The sequence below is a fragment of the Lissotriton vulgaris genome, chromosome 4_1 (assembly GCF_964263255.1).
Source record: "Lissotriton vulgaris chromosome 4_1, aLisVul1.2, whole genome shotgun sequence".
NCBI lineage: Eukaryota > Metazoa > Chordata > Amphibia > Caudata > Salamandridae > Lissotriton > Lissotriton vulgaris.
In genome coordinates this window covers 1,248,425,748-1,248,450,387 of record NC_141691.1, presented here as the reverse complement: position 1 = coordinate 1,248,450,387, position 24,640 = coordinate 1,248,425,748, and the positions used below count along the sequence as shown (strand labels likewise).

The window sequence follows — 24,640 nt, the reverse complement described above, 5'->3', positions numbered from 1 at the left end:
GCGCTGGGTGGGTCCGCTGCCCTGGGTGCTCACAGTGGAGGTTATCCCCTGACAGGGGTTGCTCTTCTTATGTTGGCTATACAAGTGGAGCATGATTGGACAATGCTACTATCGAACACTGAGACTGTAATGATACCTTTTGAATCATCATTTCATGCTGCATTGCTCGGTTTTTCCTTTTTGGTTTTTTATTTCTGGAAAAATGTGACTATTTTATCAATATGTTCCTCCATTGCGCTCCTGAAAAAGAAAAAGTTTATCTGTAACGATACACCACATCTGTATTGCGCACGGTACACACTGCGGGGCATACACTACTACCAAACGCCACCAGGCCTCTGGACTGTCGGTAACAAGGCTGTGTCATTCCACCACACATCTCTTCGATGCCCTCTTTCTTTTGCCGCCGGCCTCCGGGTTGTAGGCACAAACGGCAGTGTACTGAATGCAAAGTGCAATAAACGGTTGAACACCAAAAAAAAAAGTAAGAATTTGGAACAGCTGTACAAGAAGGAGGACGTTTGCTTTTTTAGGGCATGGTAGAGTATTATGGCAGTTTTATAGAACATTTGTCTGCCAAAACAGAGTCTATTTGTGGTTTAGTTGCAAAAAATACTGCGTTTTGTTGGTCTCAGCAGTGTGTAAGAGAGTTTAAGAAAGTAAAAACAAGTTGGAGAATGCCCAAAGTCGTAAAGCATTTGTCCCATTGAAGACCATGTTGCTGTCACAGATGCAAGTGGAAAAAGCTTGGGTAAAGTACAGGGAGAAGAGATTACCATTGCTTTTGCTTTAGGTGATTTGAGTGGTGCACATTAATCGAGAACGAGGCTGTTAAATGGGCAATTGAGAAGTTTAGGTATTTTGTTTGCAATGCGAAATTTACAGTTGGAACAGACTATAAACTGCTACTTGAAAATTTTTGTTCTAAAGGTTTAGACAAAGTTTTGGTGAGGTTCAGAATCAGGTAATCTCTGTTCATCAGTTTTCGTTTTGTATTTCAAATCTTCCTGGTGTTCATAATGGGGCAACTGTTTGCCTCTCATGTTTGGTGGTGGACTGATCTGAAGTTTAGGAGGAGAAAGATGATGATGATCAATAGTATGATGTGTGTGCTTTTATGGATGGGGCTATAGGTATAAAAGAGCGGCATCAAGTAGTGCAGGATGATCACATGTTGTATGCATTGGTAATGGTGGCTCCGGAGATAAAACGGTTTGCAGGTGACTAGAAGCTCTACGCTTTGGTGAAGGATGAACTCTGTGAGAAATAGCATGTAGCTCCGTGGTTTGAGATTGATAGCCCCCACATTACTACGCAACTGGTTTGTGGTATTTGCTCACGAGGACATTTAGGGACTTTAAACATGAAATAAAGACTAGAGATACATTTGGTGGCTAGGCCTTCACCTACAAGTGGAGAATGGCAAGGGAATATATGGAAGTGAAAGTTTAGAAAACTTGATTTCCCCCTATGTATGTAAGGCGATAATGAGAGAATCCTTGGCAAGAGGTGACTTTGGATATTGTGGGACCACTAAGAGGAAGACAGGCAAACATGTTGTATACCCTTGTTCAGTCCTAGGTAACCCTACAGTGCCTACAAGGCCTTCCAAAAATGAATCCCACTCTATCTGCTCTACTAGAATTACTGACACAAAAGCCATCTGTAACTCGGGGGCATAATTACCAGGCATTATAAGTAAAGACCCTCTGGTTCACCTAAGAAATAGCAATTACAGGGGAAAATGAGTATCCTACTTTAAAGTCCACTGTTTATTCCTCATTTCTTCCTAGTCTGTCACCTGAACATTTCATAGACCAGATTTACAGTGTCCCTGAAGATCTTGTAACTCTAGTGGGGCAGGTACCTCCATTTATACCAGTGAGACCTGTATAGTAAAGAATCTAACGCATTGGTCGGGTCACGCCAATCAATGTTTATTCGGCATGAGCCATAAAAGAAGTTTAAAAAGACATTTCTGTATGCAAGTCATAAGAGATTAACCCCTCCTTCTATGCCGAGGACGTTAGCGGTTACATCCTGTGCTGTGGCGCTGGTGTGCAGAGGAAGTAACTGTTACGTCCTCAGCACACCACCCAGAAAATCACAGCCAAAGGATTTCCTTTTCAATTTTAGCCTCTGTATCTGGGGAAGAGTTTTCACAGCCTTCCGAGGTGTTTTATTTTCAATGTAATGGCGGTCACGCTCATGGCACACTGACATTATTACATTGAAAGTGAAACTAAAATGTGCTAATCGGCTAATTTCAATTTCACTACTTCGGTGCTCGTAGGTATTTTCAACCACTACAAGCACCGAAACACATGAAAGACGTATCATTGGAAAAGTGTACCTTCCCTAGTGGATCCCGGCTTGGGGATTGCCGAAGGAAGGAAGATGGGGCAATAGCCCGCATCCTTCCCCCCGGAGGGCAGAAAGCCCACTAAGCACAAGGGTAAGTTTCATTTGGGCAGAATAGGGGGGGGGCTGCCCAGAATGGGCATGCCAGTGACCCCACCCCACACAATGGCCACAGACTTTCTGTCCCCCCCATGAGCATATGGGGGCAAAAGTCACCAACCCACCCGCCCCCAGAGGGGCAGAAAGCCCACTAGGAGGCCACAGACAATTTTTTTAGTCAATCAGTCAGTCAATAAAGCTTTATTTCGGTTGAAAACCATAAAAGCAGAAATACATAATTAGATAAAACAACCGATTGATCACTAATGAGCAACAATACATAGTGTACATGGGTAAAACAGGTAGGTTAAGACAATAAATAGTGTTAAGAGATGATAAAACAAGTAAAAACAGCCTACGCATAGTGATATTTGAGATTCCCTAATAGGTGCAGGGGGTACGCCACAGTTATGTAATAGAAGCAACTTGCTGCTTGAGTTTTGCTCTTCTAGAGCACCACATAGAGAACAAGTATCTAAAGGTGGCGAACACAGTCAGCGGAGAAGTATCGTATTTCAGCAGTCTATACACCACCTTATAGTCCCTGAAACCCCTGGACTTGAATAATTGTAGGATCCATTTGGCTCTGGCCGTCGAGTATGAAGAACAGAAGAGCAGAACGTGCAGATCTGTCTCTTCGGCATGTTCACACCCCGGACATAGACTGGATGCATGGTGAGCCATTGTCCACTTGTTTGTGACTGCCCTCACTGGGAGAGATCCATGTCTAAATTGGACATACAATTTCTTTGCCAGTGGGGGCTGGATGTCGTCCGGGAGATTTTCAAAGAAGTACCTATCCTTGGCTTCGAGGAAACTACTTGTCAACCTGCCCAGCGATGGTTTTAATGCCATCTGATCAAATCGGAGATGTTTAAATGCTGTGACCATCACCCTCTTCGGAATCATAACGGAAGTGGCGGCAGGGGCGAGCCACAGATCTCCCTGCCCTAGGGCCAAGCATAGATCTTTAACATGCTTTAGCCAAGGGATTTTTCCCACACCCCTTAGCGTCAGTAGGTAGCTAAGTTCCTCCCGATAGGATAATAACTCAGGTGTGGACCAAAGTCTCCTCCAGTACAATAAGGGTCGGTTCCCTTCGTGAATTGGGACCAGACCCAGGTCGAGACGTAGCGGGATCAGCGGTGTGCTCTGTGGGAGTATCAACAGATGCCTAATATAACTATTCTCAGAATTTGAGAGCGAAGAGGTGTTGGCGTGGCTCCAGAGCTCTACGCCATAGAGCGCCCCACCTCTAGTTTGTTTTTTTATATATTTCTATTGGAGGTCCCAAGGTTTTAGATTTGCACTTGTTATGTACCTTTAGGATACCTCCCGCTGCCTGAGCCAACTTTATATTTGCCCTGGCTATGTGGGGCCCCCATTCCATCTTATCGTTCAGGATTACCCCTAGATATTCAAAGATAGAGACTCTTTCAAGGGCCGTGCCGTCCATGTGAGGAAGAGGACAATTAGGGAGTTTAGAGTTGAAAACCATAAATTTGGTTTTGGACAGGTTGATCTCTAAATTCCTTAATCTACAGAAGGAGCAAAAAGCCCCCAATGTTCGCTGAATACCTGTTGATGATTTTGATAATAGAAGAGTATCATCAGCAAACATCAGGGCTGGCATCTTCCGGGCTGCTAAGCTGGGAGAATCTAAGTCCAGCGCGTCCAATAGATATTCGAACAACCCATTAAGAAAAAGCGTGAAGAGAGTGGGGGCCAACACGCACCCCTGTCTCACTCCATTTTCAACCAGAAAAGCGGCAGAGAGCTCCCCATTCCTCCCGTACCTCACTCTTGCATAAGTGCCGTGATGTAGTCGTTTAAATAGATTACACAAATAGGCAGGAGCTACCATCTCCAACATAATGGCCCATAGCTTCTCCCTCTGGACCAGGTCAAATGCAGATCGAAGATCTACAAAGACCAAGTACAAGCTACCAGCCCCCAGTCACAGTCTTCCAGAATAACATCTGTAGTCTAAACAGTTGGTCGATGGTGGAGACATTGGCACGAAAGCCCGCTTGCAGGAAGGTCAGGATGTGTTGTTCGTCCATCCAACACTGTAACCTAGATAGAAAAATGTGGCCCATTAATTTCTGCAAGACGTCAATAAGACTAATGGGGCGGTAGTTGGCCGGATCCAGGGGGGAAGCCTTTTTATGGATGGGAATGATCTCGGCACCCAGCCAGGTTGGAGGAATTTCCATACCCAAAAGTATGGCATTGAAATATAAACACATGTAGGGAACCCAATCCTTCAACTCACTCAGGTACAGGTTCAGGGGTGGGGGCTGCTCAGAACGGGCATGCCAATGCCCCCACCCCCCAAAAAATAGCCAGTATGTCTGCCACATCTCCTCTCGCGGAGACGGAAAGCCTACTAAGCACCAGGGAGCGTATTATTTTTTTGCCAGAGGAGGGGTGGGGGCTGTCCAGAATGAGCATGTTGATGCCTCCACTCCACCCCACTCAAAAAAAATGGACACATTCTTCGCAACCCAGAGGGCAGAAAGCTCACTTGGCACCAGGGTTTTTATGTTTGTATGTTAGGGCAGCCCGCCCCCCTCCCAAAAAAAGCCAGTCTTTCTGCCCCTCTGGGGTGTCAGATGGAGCCAAAGCCCTACATCTGCCCCTCAGGGATACAGAAAACCCACTAGGCACCAGAGATATGTTTATGGGCATGTCAGGGAGCAGCCCAATAAGCAAGGGTCACTCTCCTTTTCTGTAGGGCACACATTTTGGCCCCCCTTGGACCAACAATATATTTCGGCAGAAAACCACTAGACCACGGGGGGGAGAATGGAGTTCGGCTGACGGTCTGCGTGTAAGGGCGTTTTAGTTGGCTGTGTGTGTACCTGCATTTTGCTAGCATTGTGTGTGCTGACTAGCGCTTGGCTGGTAGTGTGCGTGGATGTAGCTTGGCTGGTGGTGTGCGTGGATGGAGCTTGACTGGTGGTGTGCGTGGCTGGCGCTTGGTTGCTGGTGTGCGTGGATGGTGCTTGGTTGGTGGTGTGCGTGGAGGGCGCTTGGTTGGTGGTTTACATGGATTTTGCTTGCCTGGCAGTGTGTGTGGATGACATTTGGCTGGTGGTGTGTGTGGGTGGCACCTGGCTGGCAGTGTGCTGGTGGTGTGTGTGGATGTCGCTTGGCTGGTGGTGTGCATGGATGACGCTTGACTAGGGGTGTGCATGGATGGCGATTGGCTGGTGATGTGGCGTGCGTGAATCTTCCAACTTTTTATCACTCAGAATCCCCTGCAAACCTCAAATTTAGCTACAAAGTCACACTTTCCTCACATTTCTGTGTGGAAGAGTTGTGGGTTTACCACGGCGGCACAAATTTCCCACCACCCAGCGTTCCCCATGGTCTCCTGAAAAAAAAGATACCTCACTTGTGTGGGAGCCCAAAGTAGAATCAGCCACAAAACGTACAGAATGAAAAATTGAGGGGGAACCAAAGTGGATCCAAAAGGGCTTTTGTTTTATATCACAAAGCATAAAATATAAGTGCAGAGGATCATAAAAGCATACAAAGATATGTGGATTCCTCTCAACTTGCGCATTCCTTGAGGGTTTAAGCCATATATAGCATATGTCTCAATATCAAGTAATTATATAAGTTCCATGCAGTACTATCATTGTAATGTAAATGTTCATAACGTTTTCTAATGACTAGTGCACTCTTGATGAAATGTAGTACTGCAAAGCAGATATCTGGCAAAGGCAATTTTTGCAGAAACTCCAGGCCTGAACTAAAATGTCTTTTTTTTCTTTTGCAACACGGATTTTTAAAAAGGAGGATTTAGGGGCTGAATTTAGAGGCCAAAACAGAATAAAGTGACAAGAGCACGGTTTCTCGATATTATTATAGTGACATGAACACAAATCACACTGCTAGACACATTGAGATAGAAAAGTGACTTTAAAATGAACTAAGTTTAGTCTTAACAAAGTAAGATATAGGACCTATATGTAGGGTTTTCGATCCACAAAAAATAGGGTTCAGTATTTCTGGCAGGTAACACCTGGTAATAATTCTCAACAGTTTGCAAAGGTTGTGATCTCATTGACATGTTATTCAAACAGGACTCAGCAAATCGATCTTGTTACTGTTTGCGCCAAGACTTTGGGGTTTTCAAAACATTTCCCATAAACCCAAATTATAAAAGGTGTGTTTTAGATATATCTTCAAAATATGTGGAAGGTTCCCCTGTTAAATGCACACAGGTAGGGGTAGAGTACTATGAAAAAAGGAGAGACATGTGGTTTGCATAAAACTAAATAGAGTCACAAATACTGACTGGAACTAGACTATGCTAAGTGGAAACTGATTCATGCATATCAGTCACTGCAACACCTTATAGGAATAGAATTTCAAGCACTGTCCATTTGTATAGCTCCCCAGAAGATTATAATCAATAAACAAAATCTAACAGGTAAACACACAACAGTAGAATTAAAAAGTATAAACACAATTTATTAAAATACCTCCCTGTGAGGGTTACAATCTAAATAAAATACAATAAAATATTCACACAGGTGAAATTAATCTAAAAAAGAAGGGGTCAAAGTACAAAGGTCGACGCAGCGTTTGGGTGTTCGTTTATATTGTTTACACCTTCTTCAGGACACTTTGACGATTCACAAATAAATCTGATATTGTTTGAAGATTCTCTTTTAACTATTAAGAGGACTTCATGGCCAACCAGTTATATATACATCATCTGGTATGTTTGCGTCATCAATTACTGCGATTTTCTCTGTCACCTGTTTGTGAATTCAAGGTGCAGATTAAAGAAACCACGGAGGAGCCACCGGACTTCTCTCTTAAATTAGAGTCTATATGGTGAAGTGTCGGGTCCTTGTCAGAGCTTTTGAAATCCCGCACTTATGTAGCCTTCTTACAAACGGTGTGTGTATTTGAATAGTAGAGGTTCATCACCTTAAAATTTCGGGTCGGCCTCCCTGCTCCTCCGTGTTCCGCGTCATCCGAGTGAATGATCATAATTTGTGAATCGTCAAAGTGTCCTGAAGAAGGTGTAAACAATATAAACGAACACCGAAACGCAGCGTCGACCTTTGTACTTTGACCCCTTCTTTTTTAGATTAATTTCACCTGTGTGAATATTTTATTGTATTTTATTTAGATTGTAACCCTCACAGGGAGGTATTTTAATAAATTGTGTTTAGACTTTTTAATTCTACTGTTGTGTGTTTACCTGTTAGATTTTGTTTATTGATTATAATCTTCTGGGGAGCTATACAAATGGACAGTGCTTGAAATTCTAACTATTCCTATAAGGTGTTGCAGTGACTGATATGCATGAATCAGTTTCCACTTAGCATAGTCTAGTTCCAGTCAGTATTTGTGACTATTTAGTTTTATGCAAACCACAGGTCTCTCCTTTTTTCATAGTGTTTTAGATATATAAACCAAGGTATCATTGCAGCTTTATCTAAGGATAGGCAGTCGGCGATGCATGACCTTATTAGTGCCACCTCAGCATTCAGCCAACATTTTATTCACAAAAGGAGGGGAGATATGCCAATCTGATCGTCAACGTAGGGGAAGCCCAATTCCACCGGAAATGGCTACCAATCTACGCGTGAAACCATGTTCCAAACGTTGGAGTGTATCTGCTTTGTAATACCCAAACACCTGCTCTGTACACGGCCGCAGAGATGCATTTTGTTTTGCAAAGAGGTATTATCTCGACTAGGGGGCGCTAGGTGGTGCACGACCAATATGGCCACACGCCTGTGAGGCTCTGGTAGCTTGGTGGCATGATCCAGCAATTATACTTGCACCTACTATAGGAGTCCAACCTGTGAAGCTGGTCGCCTGTTCTTCTGAGTATCCTGCAGCTCTGTTGCGAAGTTTGTGGCTGTCCGACCCTGGCGGGTGGCTCCGGATCGGACTTCACGGCGCAAGGGACATATGTGGCAGTACTTCTGGTAACCTGAACGTCTGCCTCTACTAAGTGAGCACCGGGGAATCCACGTGGCAGAGGGCCTCCTAGCCTGCTTGCTACCTTGACTGAAGACCATTGCCCTGAACATTACTGTGGGATTCCTCGACGGTTACCGAAACAGAAGAATGCGGGGTGGTGCCTGCTGAAATGATTGAGATTGCCAGCATTGCGTACGCACCATTACTCCACTGCTGCCGCCACGCTGTGCCGGCTGCGCTCCACTACCGCACAGTTTGCTCCGCCACAAGTGTGCCCCGAATCTGCTCATGCTAATTGGCGATCCCCTACTACACATAACCTGGGGGCTCTAAATATACGGTAAAAGGAGCACGCCATTCCCTGCAGACTGGTGGTGGTGCTCCATCCATCGGGGAGCCCTGCGAGAGGTGCAGCCGTACTGCTCATCGACCTGGTTTTTCTCATGACCCGTGCACTGATGGGGTGGCCCACCAAATGATCCAGACGGGCCCCAAAGTGTGCACCTATCTGTGCCCTTCGCTAAGTACTGTCTCTGAGCGGCGGCCCTTATCCACGTCTGCAGCACTTTCTGCACGGCTGCTCCACCAGTGGGGACTCTGCTGTGGGCGGATTGCCGCGCCTGCCTGCACTTGCCTTGGGGGGCCTCATCTCAGCCCGGCTGGAAGGTACTGCTGGCGCCCCTTCCTGGCACACTCGGATCTCTGTCATAGCTTCGCACTGCAGTTCAGACCCTACGCTGATGGTGAGGCATTATCCTGGGTGATGTGATGTTGAGTTGCATCACCTGCCTCAACTCACGCACATCCTGATTCTACACGGGATTTCGGAGTAGCTGCACACCATACTTGCTCCCACCAGGAATACTCCTTAGTGTCTTCAGATACCGCCCCTGCCCTCCAGGCCCGACGGTGTTGTCTCACAGTGGGACCCCTCCAGCCACGCTTGGGTTGTACCTATATCTGGCACATGTTGGAGGTTACTCTGCCGCGACCTGCCCTTCGACTTAGGGGCCTACTAACCGCCTGTTCCACTACTTGCCACTTAACAGGCGGATTACTGTACTTGCCTCTGGCCATCTCAGCAGGTACTGCCACTAAACGTCCAGACTTCCACTGAACCGTGACATCTCCTCTTCCAGGTGGTGGCTTTAGTGCATTAGACAGCCTGGCCGCATTCAACCTATCCTCCAGATAGCTCCTCGGCGGGAGACACCCCACTGCTGCTCCTCCTGCTGCACACACAATACGTTACTTTTGCGCAGAATGGGGAAACCGGATGGCCGCCAGCCCAGGCTGACCTTTGACACCAAACAGGCCTCAACACGGTCTAATTTGGCTGATTTCGAACTGACTGGTAATGAACATTCGCAGACGCAGTGACCAGCCCCAGAGGAATGAAGTTAAAACCTAGCTCTTGGCTATGCAACACAGCCTTACTGATTTTTCTGGGAAGATGGGACACCATGAACAGCTGCCTAGGTGGATAAGCACGACAGGCAGTTAAAAGAGGCTGAACTGCATATTTAAGACACCCAGATGCAGCAACAGGTGTCACAAATGGGCAAGTTGTTAAAAGTTATCGCAGCCAAGAATGGGGACCTTGAAGCCCGCAGTCGACGGAATAATATCCGAGTCAAAAGTATTCCGGAGAGCCGCATGGAGGACTTCATCGAGTGCCTCCTGACCAGTGCTTAATTTGTGCCGGTGCTTGCCGGTGCTTAGTACTGGCACTAATTTATCAGGGCCAGGTCTACAGAACACCACCAGTCTACAAATGACAGCACGTCATATGGCAACTTCAATGTGGCATAGCTGTAGACTAGACAGTTTTAAAAAATGAATTTACCTGACTGGGCGCATCACACACTGGCCAGACAGGCCGACTCATAATCTATTTAGTCAATGAATGAATCCAATATATTCAGATCCACACAGTGATTCAGTCATGACGATCCCGATGCGCATTTTGGACTTGCTGTTGTTTAGGCAGCAGCTCTTGCCAGTGGGAGGGACACTGATTGGGCAGGGGGTTGGATTGGGGTCTGCAGCGGAAGCTGTGTGGCAGGCAGTGTCCGACGAATTATTTCAAGATGCCAATCCCTGCACGCCCGTACACACTGCGCCACGAGTTGCATGCGGTTGAGGTGGTTAGCCCAACCCGACATCGAGTGCAGGCAGCAGCACCAGCAGGCCTACGCCGCCTATCGAATAAAGGCATGCAGGCAGGCCGGCCAGTGCCCGGCCACCCACCACCACCAGTAAATGTAAGTACTAGCAGCCATAAGCCACTACCAACTCTGCTCGTTTTTAGGGCCAAGTGCTGTCTCTGGTGCCCCGAGCAGAGCCAGTCTGTGTCACCAGAGTAGCCTTTGGTGCCAACTTCGACCCCCACACCCCACCCTCCCTCTGAAACTGGGCGTTCATTAGTAAACAGGCTTGATGCGGTTCCGCCCCTTGGCACAGCTACCAGCCCATACTCATCCCTCTGTGAATGGCCATAATTTGGTGGGTGTGCTGAGAAACCGGAAGTAATTGCATGGCTGAAATATTTACCTCTGTGCCCTTTAAGGAACTTTTCTTTTTCAGTATGGAAAGCTTTTAGTAAGCGTGAACTGGGCCGGTTCAGAGCGACTCTCATTTGTAATGGATTGATCAGTGATAAAAATGGCCAAGGAGCTTGCATCCTTCTAAATTACCGTCTACGTCCCTAACCTTTGTTTTACATTGAAGGGGAGCATCTTGGTTTAGAAGAAAATACGATTCCATGGTTATTTTAAATTCATGTATACTTTAACAGGTTCATGGCCTTTTTGTTCCATAGTTAGGCCCTGTACGTGTCTGGTTTCCTTGGGCGTGGAGGCTCGTGGGTGGTGCGACGTGACAGTCACCGGCGTGTTAGCTTTGGCTCAGCTCCACATAATGTCAGGCTGGGTTAAATTAAAGACCCTGAACTGGCCCCTGCCCTTCTTCCAACCTTCTCCTGCCCTGGTCTGGGCCGGGAAGTGGCATTTTACTTTCATATGGTCAGGTGCCCCGTGCCCGGCGCCCAAGGCATGATTACTTAGGGCAGGCCTGAGCAATCATGCCTCCGGCGCCGGGTACTGTGTGCAAGTAAAATGCCACTGCCTGGCCCAGAGAAGGCTATAAAACGGCAGGGGCCAGTGCAGGGCCTTTAGTTTAACTTAACGTCAGCCGTGCTCCAAAGACATCGTCACTGCTTTAACTGCCAAAGTTGCTAGTGCCTTCCACCTCCTTCATGTGCAGGAGCCAACAGACCAGGGGTAGCACTAACACAGAACAGGAACGAAAATCAATGAAAGAAGTGCGACTGAGCCATCCTCACAATTGACACACTGGTGCGAGTTAAAAACAGATGATGATAGAAACACACACCAGGTACTTATGTACGCCACCCCCCCCCCAAATGTACAAGAAAGAAGAGTAGCTGTTTTGCTGGGAAGAGATAGATTCTTCGTTGCATGTAGTAAGTACTGCTGTGCTGTGCCTTTAAAAGTAAAGTGGCTGTCACGGGGAGGGGGTTCATCATGCAGGGTGTGTGTGTGTGTGTGCATGTGTGTGTGTGTGTGTGTGTGTGTGGGGTGCTATTGATTATATTGCGGATGTGTCCTAGTAAATGTAACTTAGTTATGTTTTTGAAGTATCTGTTCCCACTGAGTGTAATGTGCTTCTGCTGAAAAGTGCCTCATATATTGACAATCGGTTCATTAAAAGTAGAAGTAGAGAAAAACAGAAAGACAGTGATAAAGGGAGAAAAAGAATGGGGAAGAATGAGGTAAAGGGGCGGGGGTTCGGGTGTTGAATGAGAGGCATGAGGTGTAATCAAGACAACGCAGCCATAGTATTCACCACCTCGACCTTTGATAGCACTGACGGTACAAAAGGGGATGATGGACGGAGCGTTTGAGCAAATCAAACACTCACTCCCAGTCAACTGATCTAGGTTTAATCCATCACCATTCTTTAGCTCACTCAGCCACCCCAGTTCAGACATGGCTATATGCAAATCAGTCTGACCCTGTACCTCATGGGAACAGTCCAGTCCGAACTGCCAAGCCATGTCTTCCCTGGACCGGAAACAAGCATCCTGGGACCTGTTTCGGATTCATAATCCTCATCAGCCAGGCTATCTTCAATCCAGTGGCCAAGTGAGCAAGGGACTCACGTCCGGCGCTTGTACGAATACCGCCAAGGAACCTTTCCTGGCCTTTCCCTGTTATGAGCCCACTCCTGGGCACCCCCAAGGTGAAGTCAGTTTCGGACCTACCCCCTTTTCACATTGGCTGCCGCACTCTGCTCACACGCAGGCGGGACTTTCATTGCCTGTTCCCCGCTGTTAGGACCATTGCATGCCTTCTGGATGGTTCCACTTTCCTGCAACTCGATATTGACAGTTAGGTGTGTTATATATGCTCTGTACGGCTTACTGTTAGGTTTTTTTGTACTCTGTAGGTTTGTCCTGGATATTGCCAAGCACCCTTCCCTGTCTCTCTCCCTCCCTTCAACCTCCCCCGCCACCTGGGGACTGCGTTGCAGTTAGTGTTGGGAAACTGGAAGGTTTCGTAGCCCACGGGTGCCCGCCCTCATGGGAGATCCCCTGTACTGCTTAGTTCTTTTTTTTTCTTATTTGTTGGACTCTCTTGATCAAGACTGTAATGTCAAGAGTTTTGTGGGATCTGGGCAGGCAATCTCGTACCATCACAATTGGGGTGCTGTTGTGAGTGGAATTGTTCTGGGTGGGTACTACACTGCCAGAATTTTTGGGGTGCTGTTGTGGGTGGGGGGTGGTTTGAGAATGTTGCATATTAATGTTATGTATTTGATTCATCAGCAGATAAACATGCTAGCACACAACGACCTACTTACACACTTACTATACATTGGGACATCACTTATAGCACATCGCTACCTTTGAAATGCCTCCACATTCTGAACAGTTACGAATAAAATTGATTACATGGAATGCTAGAGGTCTTGGCGACCCACGCAAACGTTGACAAATACTGGCATACCTTGATAGACATCACATACAAGTTGCAATGCTTCAAGAGACGCACACTGACCCCTGCCGTCCTACTTTCTTCATCAGCAAATGGGCCTATGCCAAAGTGTTTTCCTCCTATTCTACATACCCGCGCGGCTGATCTTAGTCAAGAAAAACACACCCTTCATATTCGGTGCACTTTCAGTTAACCCTCAGGTAGGAGTTGCATGCTCTGTGGTACGCTGGGCACACAATCGGTTACGCTTGTTTGTTGCTACGGGCCAAACACTAATGATCCCGACAACTAAACTACACTATGGGGACAAGTACTTAAGGTAAGATGCACTCACATCATATGGGGGCGGTTTAATACTACCCTATGCCCTTCCATGGATAGGTCTAATCCTCTTCCACATCACTACACCAAAACTCAAGATACCCTTTCTCAGCTGCTTCTCGATCATGGGCTCATAGATGAGTGGCGCCATGTACACCCGGCTGAGAGAGAGGGCACATATTATACTTCAGTACACTCGTCCTGTTCGCGACTGGATTACTGGGTCTGCTCCCTGCGGTTGGTCCTTGGATTCTTTCGGCGGAGCATAGGACAGGACATAATCGGACAACGCACCGTTCTGTATGATGATTGCTCCCCCTAATCTGATTCCCACCCCGCGTTGCTGGAGACTCGTGCCAGAGGTATTACTGGATACTGTCTTTCAGACAGACCTTGGTGAAGAGATTACAGATTTTTTTACAAGAAATAAAGTCTTCCAGCATGAGAATGTGCTAATGCTAGCGAGCAAAGGCGGACAAGAAAGGAAGTTATATTTGCCCGCAAGATGTAAACACATCTTTGCTAATCCTCATTCAGTGCTTTACTGCGGGCAAATATAACTTCCTTTCTGGTCTGCCTTTGCTCGCTAGCATTAGCACATTATTTGTTGATACACTATCCACACTCTGTTTTTAACCTTGTCATCATGGTGACCGTCACAATAAAATTTATCTTTAGGCACCATGCTAGTCTATTTTAACACACCACTTATTTCACAAACACATATGTTTTGAGCACTGCAATTTTTCTGCCCTCAGCTTTATACATCACTACTTTTTGGCTTTCCATCACTGGTGGATCCATTACTAGGATTCACTCACGATAACAACAGTGAGTAACCTAGTGGATACCAGTTCATACTTCAAAATCCCAGATGATGAAGTTCCGCCAACGGGTGGGCTGATGGGTTTTCTTCCTTTCCCTCTTTTCACTCATCAGTATACACACACACACCCTCCTTGAGCAGACACTTTCTAGCCTTTTCAGACCAGTAGCACCCCCATGTTGTGTTTGTTGTAAGTAAGATTAGGGGATAGGGTGCACTCAGGTCATTAAACCTTTTCCCCTTCAGACCCTCCTCCACGTTGTGTTTTTTGGTACCCCTGATTTGATATCATTTTAATCGTGCACTACACTTTCACCTTTTTCGGTCCGGAAGAAACACCAGGGATCCTTTTGGACCAAATAAGGTGTGAAACATATCGACCTGATTAGTTACCTGGGCACATTACACCTGCATTGGTAACCCCGAACCTACAGGTTCTTTTTATCTCACCAAGGGTGCCTTCTTATTAAAAGTTTTTTCAAGGTACACCCTTAGGACTTTTTAAACACTCACCACATGCACAACTTTACACTTTCTCTAAGGACTCCACCCACACACCCACATGCACCATACGGCAGATCTCCGCTAAAGTGACCCTTCGGGGGACCCGTAGGGTATTGCACCGCCGGCCAGACGAGGAGCAACTGCCCGATGATGAAGCATGACATCCTTCGGGTGTGTGAGGGCATCATGAGACAAGATGTGTCTTTCCCAGCACCCCCCCTCAATCCAACCACGGAGTTCACGACCTAACACTCCTCTCACCTTACCCCCTCTTAGGAACAAATACTTTTCTTGGACCATTATATATGTACATCAAAGTTTCTAAATCCAGTAATAAAATGGGAAAATCATAGTAAGATAACATCTCATTTGTGTGATGAACAAATGCCAAACAATTAACAGAACATATTTTTTTCAGTTAATTCAAACAGCTACAGAACCACAAAATTATTTATTATTCTCACGTACTCTTATTGAACCGGCTACTTTTGAACGGTTTGCTCTGGAGGAATAGTTTGAATTTCTTGAAATTATACTTGCAAAAATGTCCTGAAAAAAACATCAGCACCAGCAGAACATTGGAATTCGATATGGGTGTGCAGTGCTTGGTACAAGGTGGTAGTTGAAGGGGCTTGAGTGGGAGGAGCGTGGTTCTTCACTTTGAGGGGTCAGGACCGGAAACTGGGATCATCCATGGGCTGATCTGACAGCATCTAATACTTCAAAGAACGACTGGACAACAACGCCTACAACAGCAAAGAACTCTTCAGCACCGTCAAAGAGTTCTCCAACCCCAGCACCGGAAACAACGACATCGCTCCCTCGCAAGACCTCTGTGACTCACTCGCCTCATTCTTCTCATTCTTCCACCGCAAGATCGCCGAACAACACAACAGCTTCGGGGCACCAACCACGCACCCCACCACCGAACCAACGCTTCCCACCATCACCCTCCGCGCCTGGACCCCGGTCAGCACCGAAGACACCATCAGCTCAATGAACACCATCCACTCCGGATCCCCGACCGACCCCTGCCCCCACCACGTTTTTAACAAGGCCGACTCCACTATCACACCCAAACTCAAGGACATCATCAACACCTCCCTCGACACCGCCACCTTCCCGGAGAGCTGGAAGCACGCCGAAATCAGCGCCCTCCTGAAAAAACCAACAGCAGACCCCACCGACCTCAAGAACTTCCGCCCCATCTCGCTTCTCCCGTTCCCAGCCAAGGTCATCGAGAAGACCTTCAACAGAGAGCCTTCCTCGAGACGAATGAATCCCTCGACCACTCACAGTCTGGTTTCCGAACCAACCACAGTACAGAGACCGCCCTCATCTCAGCCACAGACGACATCAGATCCCTGCTCGACAACGGGAAAACAGTGGCCCTCATCCTCCTGGACCTCTCTGCAGCATTCAACACTGTCTGCCACCGCACCCTAGTGCAGCGCCTACGCAACATCGGAATCCAAGAGAAGGCACTGGAATGGATCATCTCGTTCCTCACCGGAGAGTCCGCCTCTCCCCGTTTAGATCAGAGGCCACCGAAGTCATCTGCGGCGTACCACAAGGTTCATCACTCAGCCCCACCCTCTTCAATATCTACATGAGCCCCCTCGCAGCCATCGCACGCCAACACAACCTCAACATCATCTCCTACGCCGACGACACCCAGCGGATCCTCTCCCTCACCAACGACCCAGCCACTGCCAGAACCAACCTACACGAAGGGATGAAAGATGTCGCCGAATGGATGAAGAACAGCCGCCTGAAACTGAATTCAGACAAGACGGAAGTCCTCATCCTGGGATCCTCGCCCTCCGCCTGGGATGACTCCTGGTGGCCCCCTGCCCTGGGCACCACTCCCAAGCCAACGGATCACGCACGCAACCTGGGCTTCCTCCTGGAATCCTCCCTCTCGATGACCAGACAAGTCAACGCCGTGTCCTCATCATGCTTCAACACCCTGCGCATGCTCCGCAAGACCTTTCGATGGATCCCCACCTAAACCAGGAAGACGGTCACCCAGGCACTCGGCACCAGCCGCCTAGACTACGGAAGCACCCTCTACGCCGGAACCCCAGCCAAACTCCAGAAAAGGCTCCAACGTATCCAGAACGCCTCCGCACGACTCGTCCTGGACATCCCCCGACACAGCCGCATCTCCGGCCACCTGAAAGACCTACACTGGCTCCCCGTCAGCAAGAGGATCACGTTCATACTCCTCACCCACGCACACAAAGCCCTCCACAACCTGGGGCCCAAGTACCTCAACAACCGACTGACCTTCTACACTCCCAACCGCCAGCTGCGATCAACCAAGCTCGCCCTCGCCACCGTTCCATGCATCCGCAGAGCCACCGCCGGAGGAAGATCCTTCTCCTACCTGGCAGCCAAGTCATGGAACTCCCTCCCCACCCACCTTTGGCAAACCCAGGACCACCTCACCTTCAGGAAGCAGCTCAAGACCTGGCTTTTCGAGCAATAAACGGACCCCCCTCCCCCAGTGCCTTGAGACCCGCCCGGGTGAGTAGCGCGCTATATAAATGCTATGATTGATTGATTGATTGATTGATTGATTGATAGGCTCTCCGTCAGTCAGACCAAGTACCATGCATCAGCCATTAGACTAACACATTTTAGTGCTGGAGTCCGCATCACTGCACTAAAATGCATTCATCATTCATATACGACAATGTGGGAATCATGAGAGCTTTACTAAAAGAAGCTTGGGCACAAGCTTATTGTTCATTGCCGCTCAGCCTGCTGCCCCAGGCAATTGTTTTTTTAGCCTGGCAGCTTCGGCAAACCTGTTGCGATGGTGACCGAGACTCTTCTTGAGTCTAGCAGGTTGATACATTGTTTCCAAGTATCAAAAATAATCTGTTCTCTGCAGGCAGGTCTAGCTCTAGAGGTCGTGGGGCATGAGAGAGATAGATGACTTTCAACATAAGCAACAGCAAGTCCTGGCCCATGCTCATGTGGATTCAGCGCCTGTTTTCCAGGCATGTCCATGCATCACTGGTCAAGGCTGCAGCTCCAGCATGTCCACTGTTGCAGTGCCCGCTGTGGGAAGATGAATGGCAGGACCCTGAGTGGACACTAACTCACCGGTCATAGAGGGCATCAGGTGCCGGTGGCCACAGCGCAGTATGTTTATCGCTACTGGGGAGACTAATCACATGGCTCTTCCTGCTCTCTACTCTTAATGCCCGGCCCCTCCTCGTATATCACTCCCTATTAGGTAGCTGAGAGACAACTTGAATATTGAAGCATAAGCTGGGCCCAGGTCATGGAGACGTGACCAGATGCTGTAGAAACCGGACTTTCCCAGCTAAGTTCTTTGCTCCATTTCTGGTTACAATAACACAGAGCTTTCTCCAGGTCCAGCCATTATGTGCATCAGGTGCCATCTGATCCTGTACTTTAATCCTCATGTAGTGTAACAGCTTTACAGCCCTGTGACTTTAGAGACAGAGGCAGTCCGTCATTCACTCTGAGCACTCCGCCTAGTGCAGAGGAATCAGGGCAGAACTTTTTCTGGGTAACGTTTTCATTTCAATTTTATATAGTGCAACCTTGAACCGAAGATATCAGAAAGCTCAAGTTGGCTGCGCTACTACAGACTTTTAAAAGCTCTACCAGCCTGTAGCAGCAGCAGCAGCAGCAGATCGCCATACGGGCTGAAGCAAGGCAGGCCACGCCAGGCCTGGCCTACCTCATGTAGTATTCTGCAATGCCCTTGTTGTTATACTAGAGGGGACTGGTCAGGACAAGATTGGCTCTAATGGGTGGTAATGGGCCTATAATGGACTGGGCAGGACCACACTGGCTCAGGTTAATGTAAATGGGGCTAAAATGGTTTTGAACTTGCTGGGCTGGCTCTGGTGGATGTACAGGGTTATAGTGCATAAAGCAGGGGTAGATCTGCTGGGTGTGTATAGGGTTTTTCAGCTGGGTGTGTATAGGGTTTGAAGACAATCACCAGGGCTGGATGCTTCTAGGTCTGTTAACAGAGTTAGAAAGTACTGGGTTGGGTCATGCTACTTCTGAAGGGCAATATCTTAGAATGGACCATATAGTCAGCGTAGTGTTTCTTATTGCTCAAAAGGTCATATTTTGTGATACTGAACATTTCAAAAATATATCATGACTTAGTTTTACTTGCAAGAAATTGTCACTCAATTTGTCACACATTAGGCAGTACTCATAAGTACACACACTATGGAAATGGCACACATAAGCAATCTGAAAACTTGTCAGCTATGCTCCAGTCTCAAACCGGCAGTCCGGTCATGATCATCTCGATGCGCAGTAGGGCTTTTAAAGCCTTAGTAGTTCCCCCGGCATTGATGCTCCCTCCACCCACCTGACCCCAGTCACCGCACTGACAGACTTGACTGTACAGCCATCCTTAGTGTGTACAGTACTATCACACACGGTGTCACTGTGCAGCTCAGCTCTGTGTGCATACTGTTGTGTGCAGACTCCGTCCGTTATACTCATGACGAGCTCAGCTCGTCATGCAGTACACTGGGCGTGTGCTTATGACGAGCTAAGCTCGTCATGAACAATGGAAATCTGAAGACTTCAGCACTGAGCGGGAATTGCTGTAGCATTCAAGGTGTTAACACCTTCCCTGCGCCGCAAACTCTGGCACGGGGGGACTTGGGGGTGGCGCGGCGCTTCGATGCTCATGACGGCTCCACGTCGTCTTGAGTCACGGGCGGCGTGTGCTCATGACAGCGTGGTGCCGTCATGATCCCGCCTGCTCATTAATTCACCCGCACAGGCGGGGAATTAGTGCCGCGTGGGCAGAGCGGCAGCGGTATGCCAGCTCCACGTCGTCATGAGCACACACCACCCGTGACTCATGACGGCGTGGAGCCGTCATGAGCACGGAAGGGGTTAAAGCAGCTGCTGCAGTGCAGCGCAACCAGACTCACTGCTAATGATACGCAAGCATTTGGGAATATATTGAACTGGTAATTTTTAAGTTGCTCAATGAATCAATCTCATCCCGTCCGGCTCACAGTGAGCGAATCACATACCCTACTATCTGTTTCGCTCTGTGAAGCGCTTGATAAATATAAACATTATCTGGACCAACGGCACCGGCAGAAACAGTGCCCTCATGTGGAATCTGATGGCGGCACCTTGATGTTGGTATTTTCTGGCAAAATGCTTGCCCCCTGGGTCCTGCGCTATCTCATGGCCCGACAGAGCAGGCACTGAGGTGACCTTCAATTTCTGGTCCTATGCAGCAGTTTTAAGCTCTTCTTAGAGTTTGTCATTGCCAAAATGGGTGTAATTTCTGATATTTATGTATCCCTGGTCTTCATTGCTTAATTTTGCTGGCGAAAAAGTGTCACTCATAGTCATTGAAGGTCACTCATAATTACACTGAAATTATGAAAATGTCACACATAAGCAATCTGAAACCTTGGCAGCTATGCTCTTGTACTTCCTTCTATGGTTAGGATCATTGCTTTAAACAGGAAGGTTCTGTCCGGTACTGAGTACTGCCCTTTTTTCATTTTAAAGGTAGAATACATACATTTGTCAGCACTGTTGCAAAACAATTATTGGCAGTTAATGGGAGTACCGGCACTTCTAAGTAACAAACAGGTACTCTAAAGAGTGAAAGCCTGTACTTCTGTATTTCCATTTAAAGCACTGGTTAGGATACACTACGTGTACTGGTGTAATCTGACTTGTGCTGATTTAAAGCACCTTCGGGTGAGTCTGATTTACATTAAAAATGGGGGGGGGGGGGGGGCCTACGGCAAATGAGGATACCGTTACAGTGCATTGTTTTTTGTGTCAACAAAGATTTTATAAGGGTTTCTTTCGATGCAAAGTGAAGCTGTTACCCAGTTTCTTGAGTAGGGCGGAGACGTCCATGGGAGCGTCGATCACTTACATCTGCTGCCCGTCGGCTTGAACTGAAATATAAACAGAAAGGAAGTCATGCACCAGCAACTTTCACTGCATAACAAACTAGAAAAGCAATGAAAAACCACGGCAGTCTTTCTAATACGAATTATAAAAAAACATCCACCTAAGACCTAGTTACCTCTTCCTTTTTCTCAATTATATCCACTCTCGCCTTTTTTAAGAAGTCCACAAGTACAGGCAGCAAGTTAACTTACCTGCAACCACTTGCATGCTATGCTCACAACCCGCCCCTTTCGCTTCTCAAACCCGCCACTGAGTCCGCGTCTAAAAAACGGACTCAATCGCGTTCCAATTGGCACCCCTGGGGCACTATACAAATTAACTTCAAGGGGGCACTGCGGTTTCGCCCCAGGGGTACCTTTGAAAGATATAATAGGGATACGAATTTTATTTAAGGCACGCCCTCTGTCGTTGAGTCGAGACCAAGACTCGAACCTTGTTTCCCCTGTTCCTAAATCAGTAGCGCTGTCCGCAGCCTGCGTTATTTTAGGCAGCTCTTTGTGAGTGACAACATCCTCGATAATAAGAAACGGCTAGAGTAACAATTCAGAACCGCGAACGTGCTTATTGCTGGCTCTATGAATAGAATCACTAGTTTTGCAGCTATTATTGCCCAATATCTTTTCAGAACCTGAGGCTCTGTTTATGCTGGATTTTCTTTTCTGTTTGCTCACCAGCCAATTAAAAACACGAACAGCAATACCTAGTAGGAATGTGTAACAAACAAAACACGTGATGCTGCAAAATGTGTACACACAGCACTAGTAACATATAAAATACTCCTGTCTTAGTCTGTTCCTCTTTCTTTGCTGCTCACAGCAGCTGATAAGCCCCTTTATCTTTATGTATCATATTTCATCTGTTAATGTGTATTTTCTTATTTTTATTGACCTAGCTAACTTTTGCCCATTATGCTTGCAAAGCTTATCCCTGTCGGATTAACACCAGCTCACTCAACTCACATCACAGTCTAGATCGGGTCGTAATGTCGACCTAGGGGTGTTCACCTCAGCACCCTCGGGCTGTTATTAAGTTTTGGTATGTCCCAAAGTCACATGATCGCAGGAGTTGAATAAAAGGAACGGAGCTGCACAATCGATTGTTCTGCACCAGCTACGATCCTTGGTGTCAGTCTGAGTCATTGCGCAGCCTGGACACGCAGCATAATTTTGAAGCCAACGACCCCCCCCAGCTGTTTTCTTTGGCCCCAGCCACGTCACCAAGGTTTTGCGCTCTCCCAGCCCCTATCTCTGGCCTTTAGTTGGTGCAGCCTACCACACAGTGACAGCTTTCTGGACTGTGTACACCACACACATGCACACAGGTGGACCGCCCCTGCCCCATTCTTTTACTCTCACTCCCAATAAAAGAGGGCGCCAGGGATCTTCGGACCTGCCAAGCAGCAGCCACCGCCCTGTTACAGCAGACTAAAAGAAAAGAGGCAAAAAAATCAAAGCCTCCTGGCTGCTGTTAGACGGACCGGGAGGGTCGGCCGAGATTACGGGGAGAGGTCTCCAGGGAGAGCCGTCTCCAACGACTGTACAGATAAGTAACTTCCCCCCCACAGACGGACACCACACAAGATTGAAGGTTAACGAGACTTTATATGCAATTCTTAGGTTACGTTGATATGATACAAGGAGGTCTGGACTCAGGGGTCCCCTCGGTTCTGATCTCTGGTTGAGGAAAAGGGTAGCGGGACAGTCTTAGTTACCAATGCGTAAAATAGCTCTCAATCCTCGAGCTCGGCGTGTTTGCTGATCGGGCCGTGGAGGAGCCAAGCAGGTCCCGAGATGGATGAAGGATGGTCGACGGGCCGTGGAGAAGCCAAGCAGGTCCCGATGAAGATGACGGTTACAACGGTCCGCGGCCTCGCCAGCAGATCCGGACGACGGTGAAGGATGAAGGTTACGACGGCTGTGGCAGCGCCAACAGGCAGGACGATGGTGCACAGGACAGAGCTACGGCAGCGCCAGTAGTCCGTCCAGGATGAGTTCCTCTTACGTCTCTCGACTCCAAGATACAACTGTCTTCCTGCTCTGGAGCTGCCCCAGTTATAGGGCTGGCGTGCTTTGATGTCCGGACCCTCGCACTTGGAGGTCGGGGGGTCCGGGATGAGGGAGTCCAGACACCCAGCAGGGGGGTGGAGCCAGCGCCCGGGGAGGCGATGGGCGAGCGGCACTGGGCGGGGGAGAGCCATCGGCACCTCTTTCTCCCATTGACTTGCCAAGTAGCCCGCTTACCTCCTGGTTGGAGGGTGGTGCCGGAATGTCTGAGGCCGGGCTAGGCCCAGGGTTGAGGTCGATCGGGGGCCAGGCGGCCTCGTGGCGAAGTGTCCAAGATGGCGGCCCGGGCTGGGCGCATGGGCCGGCAGTGGATCGGACCCACGAGGTTATCATGTTCGAGGGCAGGGGTCCCTGAGGGGACGTAGGACGGGCAATGGTGGTGTGTGGTGCTTGCGTGACTGGGCTCGGGCCTGGTCGAGCCGGGGGAGAATGGCCCGTCATGTGGCCTGTCCAACATGCGTCCCCCCCAGCTGAAGGCGGGGAGAGTTACCCATCCTCTTGGGGACTCTCTTCGTCGAGGCGGAAAAACCGGGACAGGCCATCCGCGTTGGCGTGGTCGGACCCAGGCCGGTGTTCGACTGTGAAGTCCATACCTTGCAAGGAGATGGACCAGCGTAGCAATTTTGGGTTTTCCCCCCGCATATGCATCAACCACTGCAGGGGTCGGTGGTCAGTCTGCACCCGAAAGTGGGTGCCAAAAAGGTAGGGCCGGAGCTTCTTGAGGGCCCACACCACCGCGAAGGCTTCCCTCTCTATGGTGCTCCAGCGTTGTTCCCGTGGTAGGAGTCTCCGGCTGATGAAGGCCACCGGTTGATCAAGGCCTTCGGTGTTCACTTGGGACAGGACCGCCCCAATGCCCTGGTCGGAGGCGTCCGTCTGGACGACGAACTCCCGGCTGTAGTCTGGGGCCTGGAGCACAGGAGCGGAACACATGGCGGCCTTTAACTGTTCGAATGCCGCTTGACACTCTGGGGTCCAGTTCACCTTCTTGGGCTGATTTTTTGACGTGAGTTCGGTGAGGGGCCCCACAATGGTACCATAGTCTTTCACGAACCTTCGGTAGTAGCCCGTGAGGCCCAGGAAGGCTCGCACCTCAGTTTGAGTGATAGGGGGTTGCCAGTTCTGGATGGCGGCGATTTTCAGCTGTAGAGGGGCCACTAGGCCGCTTCCCACCTGGTGTCCGAGGTAGGTCACCGACCCTTGTCCAATTTGGCATTTGCTGGCCTTGATCGTGAGGCCAGCTCGCTGAAGGGCTTGCAGCACTGCTTGGAGGTGGTGGAGGTGCTCGGTCCAATGGTGGCTGTACACAGCGATGTCGTCCAGGTAGGCGGCGCTGAACTCTTCGAGCCCCGCCAGGACCTGATTGACGAGCCGTTGGAAAGTCGCTGGGGCATTCTTCATGCCGAAGGGCATGACCGTAAAATGATAGTGGCCATCGGGGGTGGAGAAGGCAGAACGTTCTTGCGCTCGGGGGGTGAGGCCGATCTGCCAATAACCTGCCGTCAGGTCGAAGATGCTGAGGTAGC

General features: G+C 48.6%; 1 protein-coding gene across 1 annotated transcript in view; it reads right to left on the bottom strand.

The window, feature by feature from the left end:
* RTTN (rotatin) overlaps positions 1-21,301 on the bottom strand; it is a 1,129,552-nt gene extending 1,108,251 nt beyond the window's left edge. Inside the window, exons 1-2 of the mRNA XM_086965450.1 lie at positions 21,243-21,301; positions 20,964-21,035 (exon numbers count right to left, since the gene is read on the bottom strand). Coding sequence (XP_086821576.1) covers positions 20,964-20,994 — 31 coding nt within the window. The 5' untranslated portion in view covers positions 20,995-21,035; positions 21,243-21,301. The remainder of the gene's footprint in view (positions 1-20,963; positions 21,036-21,242) is intronic.
* Positions 21,302-24,640: the final 3,339 nt, after the last annotated feature.